Source organism: Harpia harpyja, chromosome 2 (genome assembly GCF_026419915.1).
Source record: "Harpia harpyja isolate bHarHar1 chromosome 2, bHarHar1 primary haplotype, whole genome shotgun sequence".
NCBI classification, from domain to species: domain Eukaryota; kingdom Metazoa; phylum Chordata; class Aves; order Accipitriformes; family Accipitridae; genus Harpia; species Harpia harpyja.
The window spans coordinates 4,024,664-4,052,530 of NC_068941.1; the positions used below are offsets into that span (position 1 = coordinate 4,024,664).

The following is a 27,867-nucleotide window of genomic DNA, read 5'->3' on the forward strand; positions in this document are numbered from 1 at the left end:
CCACACATGAAAAGGAAAGTAGCAGTATGCAGAGCCTTTATGTACCAAACACGCCTTCTGTCTTTCAAATGTCATCAGCCTGTTTTTTAACCAGTGTGTTTGCTAAATGTTCTAAAGATAAGCACAGCATGAAACTCGCTATTATTGAACCGCAGATGAGTAAGACCAGAGAAATCACACTTGAAAGGTATGCTTTGTGGGTTATAATACCATATAATCTACAGTAAGTAATAAGCCCCCTGTAGATTATATCAGCTTTTGAGGTGTCTTTGACCTCTCATGACTTCCGTCTCCATCCTGCGGGTGTCAAACTCAAGCATGCTTTCCACCCACGCCGTGAATTTTATTTAAAAGAAATGTCATCGGCTCCACAGAGCAGCTAAATGAAGTGATATTTGAGAAAGAAGGCAATACGTGTTGCTCCTCCTAAAATGCTTGGTGCATTTCTGCTGTTACATTTTGGGAGTAGAAGTAAAATTATTTTAAGTGAAAGTTGTTATCTTTGCAAAATAACAATTCAGTTGTCTTTACGAAAGGTTTAAGGAAATTCCGTAAATTTTTATTACTGCGCAATGTCGTCCTGGCCTGAATGGCCCAAGGAAAGGCTAAAGAACCTGTAGTTTTCAGTGAAGTGGAGGGTCATTTTGTCACAAGAGGACCTGTTCTGGAAGCTGAAGTTCTAGACCTGAGTTGCAACATCCATGGCATGTTTTAAGTAACTGTGCACGTTTGATAAGTTTTGAGGTGGTTTGCTCCAATTCACATGCACTAGCAATACTTCATAAAAGGTAGATGTTCATTTATAATAATTATGTTGGTGAAATCGGACAACTTATGACCTTACCCTGTAATCTTAAGTATTTCTCTGTCATGGTAGTACCTGAATGAAATAGTGGTGGCAGATCCTTCCTTCACACTGGGTGGAGGAAGTAATTTATTCCAGTAGTGTTTGCCTGTTGCTTTGAACATGTTTACATTTGACTTGTGGTCCATGTGTCACAGACTGGGAACCACTGGTGGAGAAGATTCAGCATGCACATTAGAAAGATGCTGTCAGTAAAACCGCACGTTAGAAGCCACGATGAACAGCGAGTCAGTGATGATCGCAGCCTCTGTGAGGCAAGGGTAGTAGGAATCAGATGTGGACACGTCTGCTTTCAGGGTCTTCAAAATATAATATGGCTCAGACTTAGAAATATATATATCACTGGTCTTCAATAGGCATAACAAAAACTTACCACAAAATCAAAGTTAAAAGTCCCTGACTAAATCGACATAATTTCTGATTTTACATGCAGTGTAACACAGTGGACAAAATCATTTACATTCACCTAAAGACCCTCAGTTTTTTATATTGTATGTAAGGAATGTATTGCTAACCTTTAAGCTAGATGGTAGAAATAAAACAAGTGTTTTGGGCAAGGCAGCTTTATATTTCACCTGTTGGAGATGGAGGTCCAAGAACAGACAGAAGGATTACCAACATACGCCAAAAGCTGTTTCAGTCTCCTGTTCCTCATCAATAAAAATCAGGAAACTTTCACAGCGTCCCTGTCACGTCAGAAGTTTGGACACAGTTCACTAACACCCCACCGTGGTATACTGATGTGTCCAGCGCTTAACAAACAGAAAATTGTACAACGCTTAGGAAGGTTTCAGAGGGCTAAAGAGAAAAGGATGAAGTTGCCCACTCTGTAGTTTAACAATTTGGTCATAACCTTGAAGAGAAATGACATGCTCAGCATATGACTAGATACAAGCCATTTTAGTAAGATTTTTATGGAATATTACTCTCTTCTGCATCATCAGATGTTTAGCAGCAACCAGCTGTCAAAAAGTACCTGTATTTCTCTAGATGAAAGGCACATATTGTAGAGTCACAGTTAGGGGGAAATCTGAACCGTACACTTTCAGTACACACTTCTCTACTTATATTCTGCATAGAAATCAAATAATGACATGTGATAAACAAGAATAAATTGAGAGACCTTTTGGGCAGGTCTAGAAGAATGGTGGTAAGAAAGATCAATCACCATTTCAAATGTCATCAGAAACTGTTGAAAGTGATGGAAAACAGAGACTCCTGAGCTTATTCTAGAAGAGATTTATTTCTTGTAAGAGGCAGGAAACATAAGGAATCAATTCAGATGAAAACACAGTTAGGCCATAGCCAACTTGAATAGAAGAAAAAACATTTATTGCATACTGTGATGAATTTCCAGAATTTCTTGATTTGGTAAGCCATCAATAATTGTTTAAATACTATAAACGTAAATGTGATATATACATACATTTCATAAACACAATAATATGGAAAGGTTCACGTATTTAAATCTTCAGAGAAGGTGTATGAGACTGCCACAGGACAAGTGAACTTCTTAAAGCCTTTAAAAGACAGTCATGTACTTGGAAGCAAATAAGCTTCCAGCTGAGTGAGATCTTATCAGAAAGGCAAACAATGGCCTGGAATTTGTGCAGCAGGAGACCCTGCGAAGGGTTTGCATCTGGCATTGAGGAGAGCAAGTTCTGGCCCAAATACTTTCCCTGTTGATTTTGCTTCATGCTCCTAAATGCATAGGGGGTACCATGAGCATTCTTAGGCCATTCTTCCCAAATGGTAGCTATTTTTTTTTTTTACTTGTCATATACAATTGGTGTGGTTACCAGCTAATGCTGCCAAGATGGGAAAACATATCATTTTCTTGCTTAAATCTTTCTGTGCTGATTATGCAATTCCTCACTTTGTTTTACAGATTTTGGTTGATAGACTGTCGACAGACACAAGAATCTGTTACTTTTGCTTCCCAAGTGTACAGAGAGATTATCTGTGTCCCCTACATGGCCAAATTTGTGGTGTTTGCCAAGTCACATGATCCCATTGAAGCACGGTTAAGATGTTTTTGCATGACAGATGACAAGGTGGATAAAACTCTAGAACAACAAGAAAATTTCGCTGAAGTTGCCAGAAGCAGGGATGTAGAGGTACCGTAGAAGAATCTTAATCCATTTTCTCCATTTTCTCATGTCTGTTTTTAAGCTAGTATTTTCTGCCTTCTATTTGCTAGAAGTCCTAAAAACTAAGAGTGCCAACAAGTACTGTCATGATGCAGTATCATGCATCATGCTAAGATGGAAACTTTGACTTCAGTCAGATGTAAGTGAAAAGTAGCTGCCAGATCTAAGCGATGAAATCCTATTGCCAATGGGCAATTGCTGATCTCGTAGTCCACAGGGTTGGTGGGAAGGTTACCTATATTCAGCTGACTGCATTTGGGTCTTCTGGCCAACCTCCCAAGGTGGAAGGTAATTGTGCGCTTCGCCCACAAGGAAATCGATCAGCTGGTTATCAGAAGTTAGAAAGGAATTCCCTGTCGGACTTTGGTAATACCATTTTTGCTTTCTCCATAGCATTGTTGGCATTCAAATAGGACATCTGATGTGTTCTCAGGGTAGTCCTCGGCAATTAAAAAAAATAGGTAGCAGGAACCTTAAGCTGGATTCAAGGAGATAGTAAATATGGAAGTGGGCTGGCTGAGTCTCGGCTCTCTGTTATGGGACTAAGGCTTAGAAAACCTATAGCACAAAACCGAATTGAAAGAATCTGGTTTCCCAAGACGCTTTTTTTTTTTATGGTGGACCTGTTAAACAGTTGTACTTAGAATCTGGGCTGATTTTATGCCAGGAAATCAGGTAATAAAATGAAGTTGGGCGTTACCATTTAGTCCAGCAGTTTCAGGTTCTTTGTCCTCCTGTTCCCTGGTGTCAGGGTCAGCATTTCTTTAATTCAGATTCAGAACTAGAGCAGCTACTGCCAACTAACTATTATGAAATCTATTGGAGATGGCTAGTTATGCAAGCAGGAGACATTGCTCATGGCTTTTATTAAACAAAAATGCAATACTTTGTAAGAATTTTGCACTGCTTGGCTGGGGTTTCAGGTGCACAAGAAGACTGAAGACGTAAGTCAGTCCACAGCAAGCTGAGGGGTAGTGGATAGGTGTTGTAAAGGCACTTCTTCCTCAGCCTAAAAACTAAGTTTTAGGGATGCAGGCTAGCCCTAAGTTCAAGTATCTCATAGTCATTTCTGCGGTGGCCTACAGTGATTACTTAGTTTTAATTAGCTCTGTAGCAAACTGCCAGGAGACACCTTGAATTTTTTCGTTAATAGCTTCCTCTTAGAGGAATGTCTGAGTAAAAGTGAGTTTTGAGGGTGGTGGTCTTTGCTGAACAGTTATGTTCCTGAGCCTGATACTAAGTGGGTGTTGCGAGAAAAGGGGAGATAGTCAAAGCCAAAAAAGACAGGTAAATCTCAACTTCCAGTAACTCCATAAATGAGTTATCACTAACCAAAAAGGCAGGCAACAGTAGTCACGTTTTGTCAGCATCTTTGCATACCAAGAAGTTAAATTAGCAGGCTTGATTAACATTCTGCTTTACACAAAAAAAATTAAATCTGTTGCTGAACAGGCAAAAGCCTTCCTATGTGGAATCCTGCAAACTACCTGCTAAATGCAGTTTTTCTGGCTCTGTCAGCTTCCTCAGAAGGGATGACAAATTGAAAGTGCTTTAACTAGATGTATGGTATATTCTTCAGCTCAGTATAGTCTCTTTTCCAAAAAAATTTGTCCTCACTGTTCCTGAAGCTCTGACGGGCATTTCTTGTGCAGAGCAGCTAGATAAAATATGGGCTTATAAAACTGAATGACAAGGCTGAATTTCTGGAAAGTAAGGATGAGAAATTAATGTAATGGCGATTTGAAGGGAACGTCTCCAAAACTGGTGAGATTTAAACGTGTGGAGGGGCCATAACAATAGCAATCCAAAGACGTAGGCAGTATCATTATATAGGCGTTTCAGAGAGGCATTTACCTGAGGCCTGACTCTCAAAAGCTCTAGGCCTTTACAAATCCGGCTGAAATAAATAGAATCTACTGATACACACTGTCTTTGCCTGCTGCAACAGACTGTTGCAAGCATATTAAACACACAGGTAATCTAATTTAGAAAGTTTCTGCATTGGTAAAAAGGTCCTCTGCAACTTCATGATCTTCCCAGACTTATTATCCTGCCAGTCAAAACAAGGAGTTTTGATTTGATTGCTGAAGAAGATATTTCTTTGACTGTTATGACGAGGCCAGGTTAGCAAATAATGCTAAAATTAGAGCCCGTAAAAAATCCTAATTAAAATATAGATTGAGAATTTGCCCAGATTCATGACACTAAATACTCATTTTGACATTTACAGTGTCATGCTATTGTTATTGAATTAACAATGCATTCTATTTGGAATTTAATAATCTGAAATGTTTCCACAGATTTAAGGTAACTGAACATAACAAATCTTGTAAATGCTGACGAGTCCTAGCAATTTAAGAAATTGATGGAAACTACTGTAGCATTATGCTTAAGCAGAAATCCTAACCACCTCACTGTGATTGATTGCTGCTTTGATTCTTTTTCATTTCCAATAGGTATTAGAAGGAAAACCCATCTATGTTGACTGCTTTGGCAATTTGGTGCCACTGACTAAGAGTGGGCAACATCATATATTCAGTTTTTTTGCCTTCAAAGAAAACAGACTTCCTCTGTTTGTTAAGGTAATGTTATAATATGAGCTATGGATTATATTTTTATTTTTTGTCTACTGCACAGTTTATTGTAAACTTAGCAGACTGAAGAACAGTTCCAAATTATTTTATGATAATGGATTAAATGTTGACTTGGGCGGTTAAAACAACCAGAAGAGGCTACGTAAAGTTTAGTAAAATTTTTCTCTAAATACAGCTATCTGTGCCTGTGTTCTATTATACATGCATGTGTCCACAGCATTCTTTCAGATACCAAAATGGTAATTCTAGGAATCCTGTTTTCTACCTAATCATCTAATGAGCTGATCAAGTTTTATCGTGTTTGTTTTTCTGCATCATCGTTCAATATATTGCAGGAAAAAATGTGGAAACTGCCAAACAGTGTCAGAAAACATTGTAGAATTGGCAGAAACCTATCCAAATATGATCGTTGTACCCTACACTTGTAAATGTGCACATGGGTGTAAATACAGATATAACTGTTCTTCAACCAACCATCCTCCCTTCAGTAGCAGTGCAAACCTTCCTTGGGAGTACAGTAAGAAAAGCATGGCTCCTTTTTGGATATTTCAAGACATGGTTTTACCGTATTTTTGAGAACAAAGGAAAAAGGAAGTAATTAATTTTGATAAATTCCTATCTGTAACCTAATTTTAACCCTGTAGTATGTACTACTGTACTATTCTATTCTAAAAACTTTTATGTGAGTAGGAAAGTTTGTAAAACAAAAGCCAAAACAAAAAACCTCTTTTCATCCAAAATTAACTAATGCTTTAGCCCTGGCTATAGAGCCAGTGACATAAACACCGTGGTCCACGGGCTCATCTGCATTGTTCCTGAGATCTGCAGGGACCAGCAAGTCATGTAAAAAAGTGCTCTCACTGTGGTCTCTGCTAGGAGCAGAGGGCTGCTGCCACCGAGCCACCATCACCTTCTCTTCCGGAGCCAGAGACTCAGAGGGCACTGCAAACCTCTTCCCACAAACCTTCCCTTCTGCTGGGACATCCCAACTGCAACAGAGGACACTATTACCATTACATAAAATAGTTTGAGAGAAATGCTTTATGAATGGAATCTTCCAAAAGGTGGAGAAAATCAAACCCCTCCCTCATTGTATTACATTTGCTGTGTGCTGCTAGACAACTTTTAAACTCTCTTCCTCCTTTCCAGCAATATTTTGTAAGCTTGTTTTAATTTAGAACTTCATCTATGCCACCCACCTACCTTTGGCTTTGCGTGTTTTTCTCCGTGATGCATTTTCCAAGCTATGTTCAAAAACATGTGTGTCTTTGCATCTAGTATTTTCAATCTGATAAAGTTAGTACGCATCTATCTAACTGTATCATTTTATCAGTGCAGAAAACTAAGAATGAGGTAATGCTTTCAGTTATATTTCTTTTGTGGTATCGTACGTAATCCTCCTGATATTATGTACAAAAGCTAAAACTACATCACCAGTATCTTCAGCTCTAAGTGCTTACACTTGTTTCTACTAACAACTGTGAAAGAGATTTTTTTTAAGATTCACTGCAAAATCTTAAAGTATGGCATCATGTAGTATCTTTGGTAGATAATAGTGGTCACACCTATAAATATATTCCAACAAATTTCTTCATTCTAACACTAGGATTTATCAATACATTTGAGAAAACATTTTGCAAGAGAAGAAATTGTAAATGTAATCTTTAACTGTTTTCAGCCACTGAGCCAAAAGAGCTGCTTAGCAACAACTAAAACAAGTGTGTTATCAACATTAGTCTCATACTAAATCCAAAACACACTGTACCAGATACTAAGAAGAAAATTAACTCTATCCCAGCTGAAACCGGGACATACTGGAATGTCCCTGTTCTTTTACGGCTGTGATTACAGTGTCAGGGCTGCCTTTTAACTAAGTGAGTTTCTAATGCGTAAGGACGTACACGCTCGTGTCTTCTCTCGCTTTGACACGCAAATACATCTGTATGTACGTTTACAAACAAGCAGGAAAAAAAAAGAGAAACCACATTATTTTTGCTTACATGGACTTTTTCTCCCACATCTAGCCTCTTTCTGCTAAATAGTTTTGAGTGGCACAAGGAGCTTATACGGCAAAATAGCAAAATAACAGATTAAACGTCTTGTCTGTTTGCCCTACCAGGTGCGAGATACCACTCAAGAACCCTGTGGACGATTATCATTCATGAAGGAGCCAAAATCTACAAGAGGCCTCGTTCATCAAGCCATATGTAATTTAAACATCACTTTACCTGTTTACGCAAAGGTACGGTGAAATTATACTGTTCTGTAGTCATCAGCATTATAATATAAACAAGAAACGAGTAGGAGGGCAAAATATCGTTAAAGCTTTGTAGTCAGTTATTTTAAAGAAGAATAAATACCACCCAAGGGCTTTCAGTTTCTTGGGTTTGGTACTCTTAATGCCAGTGTTTAAAGATGTTATAGAATGTTTTCTGAGGGCTCAGAAGATAGGGCAGAAGGGAGATGAAAATACAATTTGCACTACATAGCTCCCATGGTTTCATTTGGTGTTGCACAAGACCTATGCTAATCTGATTTCATACAGAAATTTTACCCAGATTCTGTTCATGGGCAAGACAGATCTGGGACTCAGCGAGTACCTCTACGTTCATGTTTTGTTTTACCGAAGGCTTCCCAGACTGTCTAACCATGTCTTCTGACACCTCTTTGGAGATGAAATTGCCATTCATACCTGTTTCACAAAGCGTAAGGATAATGTCTGTAGATCGTATCATGTTGTTAAGGTATGAAGTACAGAAGGACTGAAAATTATTTGTCGTGTTTTTCATTTGCCAATTTGCAAGCTAATGGGCTTTGCAATAGCATTTCTAGTTAACTGCCTTGTTTATCTGTGGTGATAGCAATAACAGTGTAGCAGATGAGCTCTAGAATTTGCAACGTTTGTAGCAGTGCCAAAAATATTGTCTTGGACTAGATTTTAATATTACACTGACTTCTTCCTACGTGTGATCAAATCTTTCACGAATCTTTGAGTACGTCACATCAGGTAAACGGTCTTTCTTCAGAATATTGTTATAACAGCTCTTAATGTATCTGGGGAAGAAAACGGTCCAATATCGAGGGCAGAAAAAGAGGAAAACTCTATATAAATAGCAAGATTGAGACCAGTTGGATGGGAGTGCCCCTGATTTCTGTTTAAGTGAGATCAGATATTAAGAAGCACTTGTTTCCTTAGAAAGAGTCAGTTTATTGCTATTCTGTCATAACTCAGATTGTTTACTGTCCTTGTCAGATTACGAGCTGCATGCCTTTTAGGAATGTATTAGGCTGTTTGCCCAAAATCTTGCCTGTTGGTGTTCATTTTCTCCTCAGCATTTTTAGCATTTAATGTAATCTTCGTTATAGCATTTTTATATAATTTTAAAATAACACATCTCAACATTTTTTAACTTTAAATGGGTAATGTTCTTAACTACTTTAAGTAGTTAGTCGTGCTAATTTATGGGTGCAAAAGCATGTATATATTTAAGTTTTGGTACAAATAAGGGTCACTAGAAGTCTAACATCCAGAATCAACTTTTCTGTTTGTAATTTGCTTGATTCTGTAGCCTTTTGTGTTTTAAACTGAGTTTAGTTCTGCTGCTTTTTGACGTAAGAAATCAATTGCAGAAATGTACTCCGTTTTCTTCTTTTCTGTTAAATGTTGTCAGAAGTTATCTTTTCCTACTCTATTCTTCTAAAAAAATTGCATTTTGCCTGCTCTGTTTTCCCCTTCTCTTTTTGCATGGCATTTTGGAACTGAAAGGAATCAGAATCAGATCAAGAACAAGAAGAGGAGGTAATGTTGCTATAACAGCATGTTATTGCTTATGCATACTACTAAAATACAGCTAACAGGTACAGCTTAGAAGATCAAATCTGTAGCGAAAGAGGCATATAAATCGTTAGTTCAGTGCTCCAAAAACGACGAAGAGGGGTGCACTTAAAAGGATCTCACACAGGCTCACTTTGGGAATTTACTGAGCTTAACTTTCCCTATGGTAAAAGTTTTACTGGTTCAGATGCACTGATTTTGGAGGTGTATAATAGTTCTTCTTGCTTTCAAAACAGTTTCTTAGTAATTTAAAAATTATTTTGCTCAAGAGTAAGCCATACAAGTGTATTTCTTTAACCTTTATTCTCTGCAGCACAAAAAAGGGGAAACGGGATTGGTTTTTCTGATTCTGAGAACCATCCCGCATCCTAAAAATAATGTAGGGTTGCTACTAGACTTGTCTAACATATTCAGAACCAGTGGCTCATTGGCACAGTATACTTTTTGTTAATACCCCCAAGCATGGTCTGAATATGCTTCCTCTAGTTAGTGGTGGTGGGTAGGAGGGAACGGAGGCAGAGGAATAGACCTAAATACGACAATTGCCTCCATCTGCGAGTTCCCCAGGGTCGGGGGGAGTCTGGGACCAGATTGCAATTGACTGCACTACCTGTATACCTGAAAGGGCTGCAATTCACAAATCTTGTCCATTTATAACATCCGATAGACTGGATCTTACAGACTTCTGAGTTGGATTACTGAAGTCCAGTCCAGAATCAGTGGTAACCCAGAAGTTACGAGTAAGTTTACCCCAAGTAAAAGGTGCAGAGTTTTCATCTTTAGCATAAACTGGAGAATAGCATCTTAATGGAGAAATGTGGCCAACTCTCCCCCTACATTCCCAGCCTCCTTCTGGCAGTTATCGCTGTTCCTTAAGGTCTGACCCCTACACGAACGAGTAACGTTAGAAAAGCATCCCCACATTTTGATGATGTTCAGCTGTTGGAAACAAGTAAGAGTGCCGGCACTGTGAGAAGAGCCTGCTCCCCAAAGACGACGGACATCTTTTCCATGAACTGCAAAACAAAATTCAGAAGTTTTGTTGCATGGATTGCAGTTTCCTATTATCATACAGGAATATTTACCACTCCTGTTTCAGTGCTGAAATACAGGCACTGTCAAGTGAAAACATGACCAAGGTTTTTAAGCTAATTCCCGCTATATTCATTCAGAAGGTAACATTTCTTATCAGGTGATCATTCAGTTTGGTACCGAAAGCATGAAACTGATTCTTGTAGCCTCTATAATGCTGTTTATGCACTCCCAGTGAAGTCCCCAAAAGTTGTTTCTAACACATCTATGCTCTGTAAAAGCAGTGTAAAGGATTTTGAAAAAATCATTTTTCCAAACATTGTTGACTTCTTATATTTTTACTGAAGCACAAAAGGACAACCTCTTTGATGGCTAAAACCACCTTCCATTTTAAGTTATTTTTTTGTTTACTTTATTCATTTTTATGTTAATAATATTAATGAGTATGCTGACATAATTCCAGACTGATTTGAAGGAATTTAAAGTAAGGGGAATTAAAGCGTCCTAGGGTTCCTAGGTTACCATGGACGGTGATCTGTGCGTCAGAGGAATTCACGCTATTATGGATCTGTAATACACACTGCTAAGTGTGAAGTTTAATAACGTGAGCCTAAATGATTGCAAGGCATGTATGAACATGTAAGCGTTCCAGTGATTTACTTGTATTTGTTTTCAGTTTATGGAAATGCAAGAATTAGTTAACGTTTTCGCTGAGACAATATATTGCATTTATCTTTTAAAGAATACTTTTAAACAAGTAAAACCTTTTCAACACTCACTAAAAAACTATCTCGGGGGCTTTAACGTACACAGTATATTGTATCAACAGAACCGCATAACTGATTTTCGTTCCTCACAGTCATCCTACCATCCCAAGTTTGTGTAGGAAATTGAATGTTTAGTGCTCCTTCTAACTTTACATACTTTTGCCTATCTAAATTTACACAACAGAAGTCTTTTTTTGCTTGTGTGGACAAATGATTGTGCTAGCAGGACTGAAAAAAAGTCAAACTACAAGGCAACTTCAAAATCATGCTGCTTGAATTTTCATAGTCTGACATTGCATTTTTTTAAAATGTTTTTCTGGGAAGGACTATGTTTTCTTTTGAGTAACAGTAAAATTGTAGGGCTTTTCCAGTCTGTCTGTAGGACACAGTCTATACCCAAATACCTCTGAAAAATAAAAAAGATGGCCTCTGAGGGCCATCACTGCTTCCATTTAGAGGTATGAATAGCTATCGGTGACATCAAGTCCTAGTTCTTGCCTTAGGCAGGAGCAAGTCTGCGGTCATTTCTGCACCTGCTTTTTTCATCATCACAAAGTAGAGAGGCAAAAACGCAAACCATGATCTCAGAATGAACATGTACAATGAAACTATGTATAAAGCTTACTAGTTCCCTTCCAGATGGGACATATGCCTTCACATGACCATATTGGACTTCCTTGCTTTAGACAGGAAGAAATAAATTAAGAGCAATGCAACAACATACCCAGTAGCACAGAAGTCCTCTATACTGCTAGTTGCATTTAAAGAAAATACACTGCAACATTTTGCATTTACTCTTGACCGTAACTATAGCAAAGTAACCATTTTTCTGTTATTAGAAACACTAAATAATACCATGCTTTTACCGTTGTTTTAAATCCATTCTTGTTTCCATTTAAGTCAAGGAATCTGTGTGTCTCCATACATCTAGTGGATTTGAACCTGTACCATTTCACTAGTGACTTTATGTATATCGATTGTATTTGAACTTTTAAATTTCCCCCTTTTTTTCTCTTCCAGGTTGATGTGACTTCAGAAAAAAGTAAGATTTTCCTTTTTTTTGAAAATGTTATAATGCAGTTTGTATGAAAGATGGTTAAAAAATAAAGATAAGCATGAAAGAGAGCTAAGCTTTAACTGCTATTGCTAATAGCATCAGTATTTTAAAAATGTAATAGAAAGTTTAATACCAAAGCAGCTATCCAATTAAATACATTTTAATGTATAAATTAACAAGTAATACAGTTTAAAACAGTTCATCTAAGCATTTACTTTCCTTTGACATCCCTAGTGATCCTGCTATTGCTATTTTGCTTGTATGAATGCTCATGCCTCCATTTTTTTGTTTTGTCCATTTGTTGACACACATTGTTGCTTCATATTTGAGATAAATGACAGTATCACTTTTAATGGAAGTGTAATTAATACTCCAATATATTTCATTAAATTCATGAAATACAGCCATGCAAAAAAGTGATACTGTCCAAAGTAATCAGGCTGTTTAACCCTCCCGCCCCCCGCCCCCAGCCCTTTACTGTGGTGAAATATGACTGGAAATATGACTGTTGAGCTTGGCACAGCATATATACCCTTTGTATATACAGAATCAGGCCATTATTATTAGAAACTGAGGGTGAGTGGTTCACAATGCCAAAGATCTCCTTTAATGAAGATGCAGATCAAACAAATATGTATTCAGTCTCAAGAGTATCTCTAAGAAGAACTGTTTTCAAACGCAGCGATTTCTTAAATCTGTTTAGGAAAAGAATGACTTCCGTCTTGGTTCTGGGTTGAAGTGCAGTGTCCTGCCTTTTTTTCTACATTGCATTTTGAGGGTTATTTATTCTTGATGTACTACTTAGATGTTTTAATTGGAAGGACAACAGCACCATGATCCTGAAGATCAAGTGGGTGGTCATTCCCCTATAATCTCTAAAGCAGAAATGCTTCATCTAGAGAATAAAAGACATCAGGGTGACAAAATAGCTAATAATGTGGTGGGACATAGTATTCACCGTGATTAACAACATTCTTAATATCAGAGTTTTGCTCTAATTTACACCAGGAGGACCAATTTCATCAAGGTGGAAAAGACACACCATAATATAGTCAGCAGAGTGGAATTTCCGTTGCCCCATGACACACCTTGGCCATGGGAAATGGGAGGTGAATTCAGCAGAACAGTAAAATGTACAGGTGAAAAAGGGCGTGAATGCTGCCCTTGCCACACACTTATTTACTCAATGCAGTACAACCCCCCTAAGGAAGGTGGCAAGATGCACGTTTGGTGAGGTTGCTCAGTTGCGGCTGTCACAGACTCGTTTAAATTCAATGTAGCATAGAGCTAGAATTTTGGGTGACTCTTATACTGGACAAATGAAAATACCAGTCAGATAGCAATTTAGTTTTGCTCCTACTTTGGCTTAATGGAGGATTAGTTTGAGAATTAGGTAGAACAGCTGCAGGCAGGAGAGTGAGAGAGAGAGAGAGAGAGAGACTGTTCCCAGGAATCATTAGCAGTATAATTAACAGACCTGAAAGAGACCAACAAGTGCCTGCTTAAAGACCACTGAAATGCCTCACATCATGATATCCAAATTGCTGGAAAATATACTTCCAACCAAGCAACTTCTTTCCAGGCAGTTAGCCCAGTTCCCTTATACTTCTGCTAATGGTCATCCTTACTTTAAATAACTTTTAATTGCAATGAGGTAATATAAAAGTGACTGATTTTTTGGCCAGTAGTTGTACTGTTCAGTAAGAACTAGGACTCACATGTGCATGTCCTTGGTTTGGGCATAATTATTTACGTAAAGAGAAATGGATTTATGAGACAAAGCAGAAAATCTCACCCATGTCAAAGTAATGCCAAATTCACCTTCACGAATAGACCTTAAAGGTGTCAGCCAGAACCAGGATTAGAACTGGTGTTTCTGAAAAGCGTGTTAGAGACTTTACCTTTTGGCCGTAGAGTCAGTTCCTTCCCGGTCTGCTGAAGAGTTAAGGCAAGTGAACAGCTCTCATGAGAAGAATCCAAAAGAATGAGGGCAAGCCAAGAACATGACCCAGAAGAGCTTAGCAGTTAGAGGTACTTAGTTTCAAGATCCACTCTGCTGAATCCAAAACAATTTCCCACTGAGAAGAGAAACAAGTGACAAAATCAAACAACAAAACCTCCAGAACACTATAATAAACTGAGAGATTTTATCAGCATCTTTTGTTTCAGCTGTACTACTTAATCTAAAGAATTATTCTCAGAAACAAACATTTGTACTTTAGTTTTCAAATCTACAAAATTACGAGACAGCATTTTGGTGTGCGCTAGACAGTTCACACTAAAACCAGCAGCACCAAATTTCCAGCACCAAAATCAGTCCCAGAAATCTGGTTGTAATTAACGTACAGCACAAACATTTAGCATTCATTACACCCAAGAGAATAGTGTAGCAAAATGGATATTTTTTTGCAAAGAAATACAGATTATTATGTATCACTTAGGTTCTCCTTATTTGCATTACTGCTTTGACTTTTAGACTGGGGTGCAGCAATGTGTGAAGTTTTGTGTGATGTACTACCTTTAAAAGAAAAATGTAAAATATAATTTCTAAGCATTGCATTCTGTTCATAACTTGCTTCAGTCCTCCAATGTTTCATTCTGTTCAATATACATTTTCTAGTAGACCCTCCTGAAATTAAATATTCCCAGCAGGCAATTATGGCATAATGGGAATTACCTACACCCAGCTTACTGTATATTGATTGCACAGATAAGACAAATATTTCACCACAGTATGTTTTACAATATTTTCATGTACCTTTAATTTATATGATTGATTTTTAGAGCTATTGTTTTTTAACTGAAGCTACATACCCAGCAGCATTTGCAACACCTTTGCTTTGCATGGAAATAACTTGCCTTACATGAATTGTATGTATGTGTCTAGCGTGACTGTCTCTGGTTTTTGGTTGCCATACATTACATTTTTTAAAACTTTGAAATCACTTCTAAGTTGATTCACAGTTTTTTCTTACTATCTCTCCTTTTCTTCTCTGTCTTCTCTTTCCTCGGTCAATTCATTAGTTGTCAATGAGGATGTTCCAAGGAAAGGACCATGCCTCTTAAAAGAAAAGAATGTTTGTTTCATTGTTTAGGTGTGAAATCCCCTTAGATGAAATGCCGGTTTGCAGCTGATTCAGATCTCTACATATTTGATCATATTTTAGATTATTGCAGAATTACTTTTAACTTTTTATTTTGGTCATTAAGAAAAAAAAAATGTTAACCCAATGTTATTCTGACAGTTTGCTAACACTGGCTTTCTCTTAGAGGAAATTGACTTTCAATCAGTTCTAATGCTTTCCTCTTTTTTTCTTGTTTATTTTTATTTGAACATTGATCTGTAACATCTGAACAATCTTGAGATGCCTATCTTTGTGTAACTTCACTGTGTTTTTTCTGTTTTTAATTTTAAATTTTGTTGTTGTTTTGGTTTTTTTTAGTCGTGTCCTGATTTGGTTTGTTACAGCTTTGATAATGTATGTGTGGTTGTGCTATATTGATAAAGTTAAGCAAGTTATTTCCTGCCATTTTCCTTTTCAATTTTGGGTTTTTTTGTTGGTTCCCTCTCCCCGCCCCCCCTCCCCTTTGTTAGCTTTGCTTTGCTCTTGTACCCTCAGATCTTGTGGATCCACCATTCCTGGCCCATTTTGTTGACCTTCCTACCACTGCAACCAAAGACTGTCATTTTCAGTCCTGATTACATTTTTCAATCTCTATTTTTGATTTCCATTTTACTTTCAATGTTTTTCATTCGCATCAAAGATGACGAGACAGAATCTACAGAAACATCTATCCTGAAAAGCCATCTGGTTAATGAAGTCCCTGTACTAGCCAGTCCAGACCTGTTGTCTGAAGTTTCTGAGATGAAACAAGATTTGATCAAAATGACTGCCATATTGACAACTGACCCTTCAGATAAATCAGGCTCCATTAAAGTGAAAGATCTTGGAAAACCCACTGAAGAAGAGCCGGGAGAGCCCTTTGAAATAGTTGAGAGAGTGAAAGAAGACTTGGAAAAAGTAAATGAAATTCTGAGAGGTGGATCCTATACCAGAGAAGAACATGTTTTGCAGAAGTCCCTTTCCAAACAAGAACTTGAAGAAGAAGAATGGGTCATCGTCAGCGATGACGAAATTGAAGAGGCCAGAAGAAACGCTCCTTTAGAAGTCACTGAACCTACCTGTGTAGAAGTCAGGGTAGACAAAGGGACAACAAAAATGGAGAAGTCAGACATGACAGGAATGGTAGATTACCTTACAGAGGATTTAAAAACGTATGTCTCTCTTCATGAGGTACAGCCACAAGCCTTACAAGAAGACTTAGTAGAAGAGAGATTTGAAGCTGTAGTAATAAGCAGGGATTCTGAAAAAGAAGGACAAGAATCTCCAACAACTGAAACACTAAGTCCACAGGAGGAACAGAAGCCAGCCTTAGAAATTAAAAAGCCAGTTAGGACAAAATTAAGAGACAAGCAAAAGCCAAAGGAAAGCAAGATACCCAGCAGTGGAGAACAACCAGGACTAAAGAAGCTCACTTCGGATGACTCGCTCGGCGAGGAACCTGGCTTAACACTGACAGCTGCTCCGGAGGCTAAAGCTGTATCCCCTGTTATAGAGGAAACTCCTATTGGGTCAATAAAAGATAAAGTTAAAGCTCTTCAGAAACGAGTGGAAGATGAACAAAAAATACGTTCAAAACTACCTGTCAGAATTCAAACAAGAGAAGGCGCTGCTGAGAAGGCTTCTAAAAGAGCGGTACAAGTCAAAAAACCCGTAACACACAAAGCACAACCTCCTGTTTCACCTTCTTCTAAGACGGAAAGACTTGAAGAGACCATGTCAGTTCGTGAACTGATGAAAGCCTTCCAGTCGGGTCAAGACCCATCCAAGAATATATCTGGACTGTTTGAGCACAAATCTGTCAAACAGAAGCAACAGCTCCCTGAGAAGGAAACAACGCGGAGAAAAACAGTTTCTTCACAAAGCGAAACGAGGCGAGTATCAAGCCACAAGACAGACAAACAGAAGGACAAACAAAGCACGATATTAAAAGCAGAGAAAGAGCCGCAAACAAAAAAAGGAAAAATGCAAATTTCTACTGCCGAAATTACCAAGAAAGCTGTAGGTAAGGAGCAGGTAAAAGAGCAGAGCAGCAAAAAACAAACTGAACCTCTCCCTCCAGTATTTGATGACGAAAGTACCAAAGATACAGCGGTTGTGAAGGGCAGGACTTCTGAAGACCAAGGAGATACTGACTTCCAGATCAGCCCTGACAGAAAAACCTCAACAGACTTCTCTGATGTCATTAAAGAAGAACTGGAGGATAATGACAAATATCAACAGTTCCGACACCTTTCGGTGACAGAGGAGGGAGAGCTTAACTTGGAGCAAGTACTGACCAGTCCTTTCAGTGTTGCTTTTCCCACCGACTATGTGAAAGATGGATTCCTTCCTGCTCTTTCTCTGCAAAGTGCTGCTTTTGATGGGAGCTCAGAGAGCCTTAAACATGAAGGTGTGGCTGATTCTCCAGGTAGCCTACTCGACGGAACCCCTCAGATCAGCTCTGAGGAAAGTTATAAGCATGAGGGTCTGGCAGAGACTCCAGAAACAAGCCCTGAAAGCCTTTCGTTCTCACCAAAGAAAACTGATGGGCAAATTGAAGAAGCTGCTAAAGGAACAGCTAGAGCAGACACAACAGCAGAAACATGTCTTCCGAAGGAAGTCTCGCCAAAGGAAGACGAAAAAGGTATTACTGAAAGACAGCTAGCTGCTGTTACTGAGACTAGTAAGTCTCAGTCTGAGCATGTATCAGAAGAGCTTGTACCTACAGCCTCTGAAGAAGAGGCTGATAAACTTAAAGAAAGTAGCTCAGCTTCCATTATGAAAGATATTAGCAGGGATAAAGAATCCAGAACCACTGCACATTTAACTAAGTCTTCTGAAACACATGACACTGCTTTAGAGAAAGAAAAAGATTTAACCTGTGAACGCCGTGTTGTGGTTAGAAGTCCCCAGAAATTGGAACTTTCACTTGCTAGCCATGATAGTGAAAGCTTTAGCCCAGTTGCAGATGACTCTCTGGCTATAAGTCATAAAGACTCACTGGAAGCAAGCCCAGTGCTAGAAGATAACTCATCACACAAAACGCCTGATTCTTTGGAGCCCAGTCCTATGAAAGAGTCTCCCTGCCGTGATTCCCTTGAAAGTAGCCCTGTAGAACAAACAGTGAAGGCTGGTATTTTGGGGCAGGGTCCTCTTCAGTCTGTTCTTAGCAAAGGAGAAACCTGCCCAGAGCTGGCATCGGTGCGTTCCAGGATTCTCCGTGACCCTGAGGGAAGTGCTGATGATGACAGTCTAGAGCAAACATCCCTCATGGAGAGTTCAGGGAAAAGTCCTCTTTCACCTGAAACTCCTAGTTCTGAAGAAATTAGCTATGAAATCACACCTAAAACAGCAGACTCACAGGCACCGTCAAACATACCAAAGTCAGCCGTGATCCCTGAAGTCAGTGAAGAACCAGAGGACGATTCCGAAAGTGAACCAAAGAAGAGATTCACCCCTGAAGAGGAGATGTTTAAAATGGTGACCAAAATCAAAATGTTTGATGAATTAGAACAAGAAGCAAAACAGAAGAGAGACTTCAAAAAGGATTGTAAGCAAGATGAATCTTCCGTAGTTGCCGATTCAGAAGCTGCATGTGAAGCTGAAGAACCAGAGTCAACAGCTGTAGAAGGAAAAGATATACCTACAGTGGTGATGCCTGCAGCTGAATCTAGAAAAAGTTCTTCTTCTTCAGAAAGTGAGCCGGAATTGACTCAGCTAAAAAAAGAAGCCGACTCAGGCCTCTTAATGGAGCCTATGATCCGAGTGCAGCCACCCTCACCATTACCATCTAGTATTGACTCCAGTTCTAGCCCTGACGAAGCAGGTTTTCAACCCATTGATTCAAAACTGTGCCCTACCAGGATAGGTGCAGTTAAAGCAGAACAGGATAAGCCAACGGAAGATGACAAAGAGGAACCGCTTATCCTTGGGGGCAGCTGTAAGGCTTCCCCAAGAGAATCAGGCACTTGTCATTCTGATGGTTGTCTATCAGCAGAAACTGACGAAGCAAAATGTGACAGTACGGCCGAAAGCGAGACAGTTAGTCCCAATGCCCCAGTCACACAATCTGGGGGTACTCTGTGCCATTCCGTTGGTGACAGTTCTCAAAAAGAAGTTCGTGTTGAGCCTTCATTAACACCACAGCAATACGATGCTACTGGAAAAGACATCAAAACCACTGCGTTGTTGACACAGACAGATCTCATTTCTATAGGAGCTGTGTCTGAGAAAGTAGAGGATAGTTCTCGTGGACACAGTACCACCGAGTACTGTGTACCACAAGATGGCAAACTGGCTGAAGATGATACCACTGACCATTCTGCTTTGGGAAGTGATTTGAGAAAAGCAGATACAGATTTTGAAACACCTCAAAGAGATATTTATGCTGAGGAACCCTTACCAGAGTATTCATCCCTTTCCACGGAAACAGTGGCGCTTGAAAGTTGTGTAGCAGATGCTGCTGAAAGTAGTGCTCCTTATGTAGTAAGCCCTTACGAAAATGTGTCTTCTGAACATTTCTTTAGTGACACTGAAAGTCAGGTAGGATCTGGTAGAAGTCTGCTGTCTAGGGAAAACTATTCTATTGAAGGAGGAAAAGATCAGACTGGTGAAGCTTTACTTAGCAGAGACACAGGTGGTGAATATCACTCTTCAGAGGAAGCATATATGGAAACAGAGCCAAAACCAGAGGATGCATTTCAGAAAATGTCACAAGGGTCTTCAGCATCAGATTCCGCAAAATTAGCTGAATCTACCCTTGAGGATGTACGAGGTGAAACGGAGAAATTGATAAGTCAAGTTGTCATCACTAAAACTGATGTGGATTCTGACATGTGGAGTGAAATCCGTGAAGATGATGAAGCTTTTGAAGCTCGGGTGAAAGAAGAGGAACAAAAGATATTTGGGTTGATGGTAGACAGGCGATCACAAGGCACAACACCTGATACAACACCGGCCAGAACACCCACCGAAGAAGGGACGCCACTTAGTGAACAAAATCCTTTTCTTTTTCAGGAAGGAAAGTTGTTTGAAATGACTAGAAGTGGGGCCATTGACATGACCAAAAGGAACTATCCAGATGAGAGCTTTCAGTTCTTCCAAATGGGGCAGCAGCCTCAGGAAGAAGTTGCTTTGTCTGAAGAAGTGAAAGAAGCAGCAGAGGTGGAATCTTCTAAGCTGAAGGGCTCACCAGCTCCTTTTTCACCTTCCGAATCAGAGGACTCGGATATACAAGAAAAAGATACAGTGAAATCCTCACCCCCAGCATCTGAGTCTAGTGATAAATCAGAAGAGATGACGGGTGAAGGTGTCAGCACAGGCACCACAAAAGCAGATCTTAAATCCAGAATTCCAATTAAAATGGGTATTTCAGCTTCTTCAAAATCACCAAAGAAAGAAACTGCTGCCTCTGAAGCTGAGCCCCTCTCCAGAACGGAGACTGACATGGTTGATAGCAGTCAGGTGCCTTGCCCTATCTCTCCTGAGCAGTCTGTAGGAGATGAATTGGATTTTTCCAAAGTCACTAGATTAGTGTGTTCTGAACAGGGTGAGGAGTCCCCAGACTCTTCACCTGAGGAACAGAGATCTGTGATTGAAATCCCTACTGCTCTAATGGAGAGAGTGCCTTCTAGTGAAAGCAAATCCAAAATTCCTGTAAGAACAGCTGCTGCTGCATCACAACCCTTGCAACAATCGGAAAACGAGAGCCTTCCCACAGACAGCTTCCTAGACAGTTTGCAGTGTGAAGGAAAAGATGACCAAGCAAAACCAAAGTCTAAAATTCCCATCAAAGCAGCTTTCCAAAAAGCTGAACAACAATATACATACACAGACACATCTATCCGCAAGCTAGAGTCACCCAAAGCTCTTGACGTGACAAACAAACTACCTTTGAAACAAGATAACCGAAGTAAATCTGAGTCTGATGCAAGTATTCCCATGGACCCAAAGACTAAACGTTCAATAAAAGCTAGGAGTTATGCTGAGGCAGAAGCAGAGACTAGGGAGAGGGAAAGAGAGATGAAGCTCGAGCTAGACTCAGATGAGGCAACAGCAGCAAGACCCAAGGTATTTTCATCACGGTTGCCAGTTAAAAGCAGAAGCACTACAGCCTCCCGCAGTGCTTTTAGTCCCACAAAAGAAAGTAAGGAACATTTTTTTGACCTATACAAAAACTCCATAGAATTCTTTGAAGAAATTAGCGATGAAGCTTCTAAATTAGTGGAAAGACTCACGCAGTCAGAGAGAGAACAAGAATTAGTTTCAGATGATGAAAGCAGTAGCGCCCTAGAAGTTTCAGTTATTGAAAATGTGCCATCCAGTGAGACTCAGCAGTCAGTTCCTGAAGACATCTTTGACACCAGACCCATTTGGGATGAGTCTGTAGAGACTCAGATTGAACGTATCCCTGATGAAAATGTCCATGACCATGCTGAAGGTATTTGCCAACGACTGGGATTCCCTGTGCGACGCATGTCATGAATTAAACTTTTTGCTTTCTTGTTTTCTTTGGTGTGCGTGTGTGTGTACGTATGTTTGTATACACGTGTAATGTGTGGCATTTTCTTTTAAGCTTTTGGTGGTTAGCTGTGTATTTTTTTTCTTCCCCCCCCCGTGAGCTGTGTTTGGTTTTTTGTGTTGTGTCTGTATTTTTCTTGTCTGTGAAACAATCTCAAGATTGCAAACCATGAATGCTTGTGGGAAGTGTTACTTTAATAAACAAAAACACTTCTAAAAATATGTATTGTTTTTCCATTAAACTGATTGCTCAGGTCATGCACATTTTGGCTTTTGGCTTTCCCTGGCCCTACTCTTCACTATTAGTTTTTACTAATAATGCAATATTTGGGCATTGATTGAAACCACACAAATTCATTTTCTTTTGAGTTGTTACACAAAGAAATCTGTAGAAGTTTTAAACAACTAGGTTTTTCATGTTCCTTTTTTTGACAGTCTGCGTCTCAGGAAAGTTCTGTTTTGGCAGTAACTTCGGTACAAATTTTCTGGTCTTTGGTTTTCCTCTCGCCTACTTGTGTACTACTATTGAGTAGCCATGATGGAAATCCAGTAGCCAAAGTGAGACATGCATATATCATTAACCCTAAGCAATTTTCTGAATCTGAGATATCACAATCCACGTATGCATTCAGGGAAGATCAAAACTCAAATGCTGCCATCCTCAAATTAGCTTTGGGGATGGGAGGAACAGTCAGTCTCACTGTTACCAAAATAAGTGAAGACTGGCGAATGAACATCTGGTTTTTCCTTGCCTTCATTGTAAGTATTTTGTATCACTCCCTAGTTGAAAGGGTCGAAGACGCTTAAATTAACAATCTCTCCAATACAAACCATACTATGAAGTGCCATATAGACTGTTTGAACAAAACTTTCCCTACACCAGAAAGAACATAATTAGAAGCACCAGTGCAGATGAATTTTTCAACCTTGGCATTTACTAAGGAGGCATGGAAAATTATGGCTCTTGGCTTAGTTAAAGTCTTCAATTTAATGTTAGAATGAAGTTTTAGAATAAAACGCTTGACCAAGATAGGCACAGTAGGCACTTCAGTCCTGGTTTAGATTTTCACATGAAAGCCTAATTTTCAAATAGAAAATGTAGATAGATAGTCCTGGGCTTTTTGAAAAATCAAGCATTTGTTTTTGTTTTTTTTTAACCTGGGGATTTACAGTCCTCACTTCAGTTACCCAGTTGTAACAGCCTGTCCACATTTAGAGTACAGCAGTTAGGAGGAAAAAAAAAAAAAAAAAAAAAGCAGCACTTTCCCTTCTTGGGCTACATCACCCATGAAAAAGGTTTTTAACTTGTAAAAGGCAACTTGTGGCTCTCTTTGACCTTTAGATCAACAGGATGATCAGGAGAGGACAGAGGAAAGACTGGCCCACATTGCTGATCATCTTGGATTCAGCTGGACAGGTAAAATGCATGTCATCTACTCCTGAGAGAAAGGAGGGGAGCATTCCCCATTTTTTCATGTTTCTTTCAGATGATTTCCTGATTATCTAAAGACATTTTGTAGAAATATTTCAGTAGCTTACTGTCTTCTGGTTACTAAGATACCTATAGCCTATTAGGTAAGAACTCAGATGCAGAAGTAAGGCCTCTGTACTTGCTGTGGCATCTCCGGAGGGAAAACTCCAAGGATGAGAGTGTGACAATGAGCTGGCATGTTACCCTACTCTTTCTTGCAAAATGCAACAACTCTGACTAGAAGATAAATCAATACAGGAATAAACATCATATGTGTTCTGGAACTGCTGAGCTGTAGGGCCACTATAGGGATAAACAACATCAGCTTCTTTTCTACAGAGCTTTGCTGAGGAAAAAGGGATAAAAAGGGGACCTCTGTAACAGTCACTTTAATATAGTGGATTTAATAGATCTGAGACAGTTAACACTACTGGGGACAAGTGAAAGTAACACAGAATGAAATGCAGATGTCTATCACTGAAAATCAGCTCAAAAGTGTTTACAAAGAAAAAGAGCTGTGCAGAAATGTAAATGCTGCATCAAACTGTGCAATCCAACAAAAAGTTGCTGCAGAAGAAGTTAAATCAGGTCTACGCTTTTTTGTACCTATCCCTGGAGCAGTACCGTGGTCCTGAAAATACACACGGCTCTAGGAGTTAAAGAAGAGTTACGTACCAGAGAAAAAATGTTAAATCCTTGGTAACGAAGATGGTGCTCTATCCTGTTTTTATAAGCATCCTCAGAGTACGTGCAAAATATCACTGATACTTTTGCTTATCTTACTCACCTCTTCCTTTCCTGTCCTCTATTTCGATCCATAGAGAAGGCTGTGAGCACGTGTCACTCATCCCAATGTGGATTATCTTGAAATCAGTAGGACTTGGACCTGTGCAATGTAACAGATTAGGAATCTGCTGAAAATTTTATATAAAAGAATAGACAGTTCTGAAAACAAAACTAGAAAAAAATGGATGCTCATCAAAATAGATGTTAATGTTTTATAGCATTTTAGAGAGGGCAGGGTAATACACCTGCATAAACATTCCTGCCTTATATTATGGTAAAGATTGCTGTGCCAAATGTCGCTTTGGGGGATAAAATAGTAGTTGGTTTTTGTTCAAACTTATTTGACTAGCTAGGATTTGAATCTAATGTGTCATTACTCTATATTTGTTGAAGTTTACAGTCGCAACAGTTTATAAGCCAGCCTGGAAATAAGGTGGCTTGGGGTTAGGGTTCCCTCCACCCTGTTAAAACATGACTCCCTCCAAAATCAAGTCCACGCCACTACAGTGATAATGACAATGGAATAGAATATGAATCCTTCTTTGTGAAAGAAGCAGAAATCTGAAGATCAGGAGTAACAGTAGGAATCTCACAAATTCTCCACGGCTTTAACTCATTTGATGACCTATTTCAACATTTGCATCTTAGTTTGTTGATGGCAGAAGGCTGCCCCTGGTTCTGTATACAGTAAAGATGTTACAGACCATTAAACCATTTCTCTTTTCTGGACTGCAGTCTGACCCTATGCTACGTCAGAAAGACGTCAGTTATTCTTAGTTTCACCTTTTCAGTTTTTGGTTTTCAACTGTAATTCACAGACATTTACTTTTCTTTAAATGAAGCCTTAAAATGAATTCTTTTACTAGATTTTGATCACAGTTTCTGAAACATTCATCATTTTAGAGGATAGAATCTGCTAAGCATGGTGCTCTGCAGCTAGAAATATTTTTCTCTCCTCGTGTGCTATTTCTGCAAGCGCACTCTATTTGATAGCTTGTCACTGCCTCCGAGAACTAGGAATGGTAGACACAAAAAATAAAAGCTCACACAGACCCATCACTTCTAGGCATAATACATTTCTGACTTTGCCATGAACTTCCTGTTTAACGGTGTCTCTAAATATAACACAAGGTACATAGAAGCAATGAGAATTTGGTTTCAGAAAAGTTTGTAATCCACTTTGCTGCTGACAGCCGTAAAACAGATGTAAAGTAGGGGAAAAAGAAAAAGAGCTTTACAGAGATGGATTTCTTTTTCAGAGCTAGCAAGAGAACTGGATTTCACAGAGGAGCAAATTCACCAGATCCGAATTGAAAACCCTAATTCACTTCAAGACCAGAGCCATGCACTCCTCAAATACTGGCTTGAAAGGGATGGGAAACATGCAACAGGTTCGTTTCCAGTTATGGTACATACAACTGTCTCCAATTTGCTAGTTGAGGGGACAGATGTGTGTTATAGTCACAAAAAGAAAATTAACATAAAGTTTAGCCTATAGAAAGAATGACCATAATTGGACTTAATTTTTTTTTTTAAGCTTGTCCGTGTAACATGGCATATCATAGGATTCTCAGAGAAAATAGTTTCATCTCGTTCGTTTGAGGGCAAGGCAGAACATCATCTTCCAAAGAAAGAGTGGAAAAACACTGAAGCTTCTTTTTCCTAAACTGAGAAATTTGGGGGGAAACTAAACAAATTTGTTAAAGGAAAAAACAAAACGAGTGGTAATTTTTATAGGCAGCCCTTCCGTTAATTTTAGATTTTACAGGGCAATGCTTCTAAATGCATCTGTATTTTATATATGATATTATACCGCTCAGTATCCTACATATGTCCTTCATATGGAAAACTGAATGGAGAGAGCATGTGAAATTTTTAACTTGGCTACATGGTGTTGTTCTAATGCCACAGATACAAGTCTTACCCAATGTCTTACAAAAATCAACCGAATGGACATTGTTCACCTAATGGAGACCAGCGGCATAGACTCCATGCAGGTCCACGGCACTCGCACGTACGCAGAAATGGAACAAACAATAGGATTGGACCATAGCGAAGGTAAACATCTCCTGATCCAGACTGCCCAGGTTATCTCATCTAAGCACTAGCTTCTGTTCTGAAATGTTTGACTAGGATAATCTGTTAACTCTTAAGACTGAGCACTAGAATCTCATTTTGAAAGCACAGATAATATGGATGAATGCAAGCGTGACATCACACAGGTCACTATTTCACCAGTTACAAGATCTCTGCATTAGCTGATTCTTACAAAGCAAATAAAGGAATGTTGTCAGAAACTACCGCAAATACTTATGCCCGTTTTGTTGGGGTTTTTTTTTTGCTTATAGAAGTACTTCCATACAAGTTAAGAAGGTTGTATTAGGATTTGACCAAGATTTGTAAAAGGAAAACTACTTCGTGCTTTGGATTCAAGTATCCAGGATATTGTAACTCTGCTATGAATGCGGTTGGATTTCTTGAGTATAAAAGTTCAGTAGATTACATCAATGGTTGTAAACTAAAGAAATGCCTCCAAAGTATGTGAAATAAAATCCTCTTTTCTGGGGGTGATACTTTTACATCTTTAACTTAGTATTGAACTAGTAGCTCGGTAAAGTATTAGACAGCTGCAAATGTCCCATCTGTAACAGAATGCAGGAATAGAAGGTTGTTTGCTATAATTAGCATTCTAATATCACAGCTGATTAGTTTTAGAACATTGACCTCCATGTCCAGCTCAAATTGAGTACAAGCAGTTACATTTTCCCCCCAAGCTATTGGTCAGAGTTCAATAAGTTCCTAGTGAATGTGGCCCGTAAGGAAAAAAAAAAGCCCGAGCTTGTGCCTTATAGCCCGTGGAAGAGAAACGCATACATTATTTTATATTTTTTGCAGACTGAGAGCCCTTGCTTTGAGATGAGGGGTTGGGGGTGGGTAGATGTGTTTATATGCTTTGAAGCATATAAATTAGCTGGTTCTTGTGCCTAGTCCTGTATGAATTTCTTTGTCCATACTTGTTATTTTTTCTACAAGCAGATGAATAATGGGTGGGGTGGGGGGAAGTCACTAAAACCTGTCCTAATCTGCTGGAAAAAAATCTGTTGTGCTTCTTTCATACCTTGACGGTTTCAAGATCAAGAGATGACTCTAGGTAAATTTCTAGGTAAATTTTATTTTGCCTGTTACTGTCAAGATTCATTATTTGGCAATAGTAGTTGTAATCCAGTGTTCCTTCAGCTACTTAGAGAGGTCATGTCCTCTTCCACTCAAGATGTCTAAAAATTTCAGGTAACATGGTCCATCCAGGGATTTTAAAAGGACTTCCTGCGTTCTAGTAAGACTTGTAATGACATTTCTCATCTCTCTATTTTTTAAAGGGTTTTCTGCACTGCAAGAAGAACTGTACAGTTCAAGACATAAGCAAGAAGAACATAGAATTTCTAAAGACAGTGAGCCAACTGAACACCCTCCAATTGTCTCCGAGGAAGACGTGTCTGTCAGTTATTCTCCTTTTCAGGACAGTACTCCCAGGAGTGAGGCAGAAGTATCAATGGCTGAGCTCCTGAGACAAGCACATAAGGAACAAGTAGAAGCTGAATTCTCAGGGAAACCCCAAGATGTGCCAGAAAAACCATCTGCTTCACAACGTGAATATTCGTAAGTGTCAAAAGACCAGAATGAAACCTA

At 39.0% G+C, this 27,867-nt stretch overlaps 1 protein-coding gene across 50 annotated transcripts in view; it reads left to right on the forward strand.

Moving 5' to 3' along the window:
• The window catches only part of ANK2 (ankyrin 2), a 382,844-nt gene that overhangs the window by 340,339 nt on the left and 14,638 nt on the right, over positions 1-27,867 (forward strand). For 27 of the 50 annotated variants that reach the window (XM_052813238.1, XM_052813314.1, XM_052813229.1 and 24 more), the window contains 10 exons: positions 2,754-2,982; positions 5,472-5,597; positions 7,729-7,851; positions 9,376-9,408; positions 12,264-12,285; positions 16,066-21,843; positions 23,266-23,340; positions 25,440-25,571; positions 26,092-26,238; positions 27,558-27,837. In XM_052813238.1, the coding sequence (XP_052669198.1) occupies positions 2,754-2,982; positions 5,472-5,597; positions 7,729-7,851; positions 9,376-9,408; positions 12,264-12,285; positions 16,066-21,843; positions 23,266-23,340; positions 25,440-25,571; positions 26,092-26,238; positions 27,558-27,837 (6,945 nt within the window). The remainder of the gene's footprint in view (positions 1-2,753; positions 2,983-5,471; positions 5,598-7,728; positions 7,852-9,375; positions 9,409-12,263; positions 12,286-16,065; positions 21,844-23,265; positions 23,341-25,439; positions 25,572-26,091; positions 26,239-27,557; positions 27,838-27,867) is intronic. The other 23 variants (XM_052813566.1, XM_052813584.1, XM_052813482.1 and 20 more) reach the window with 4 other exon arrangements.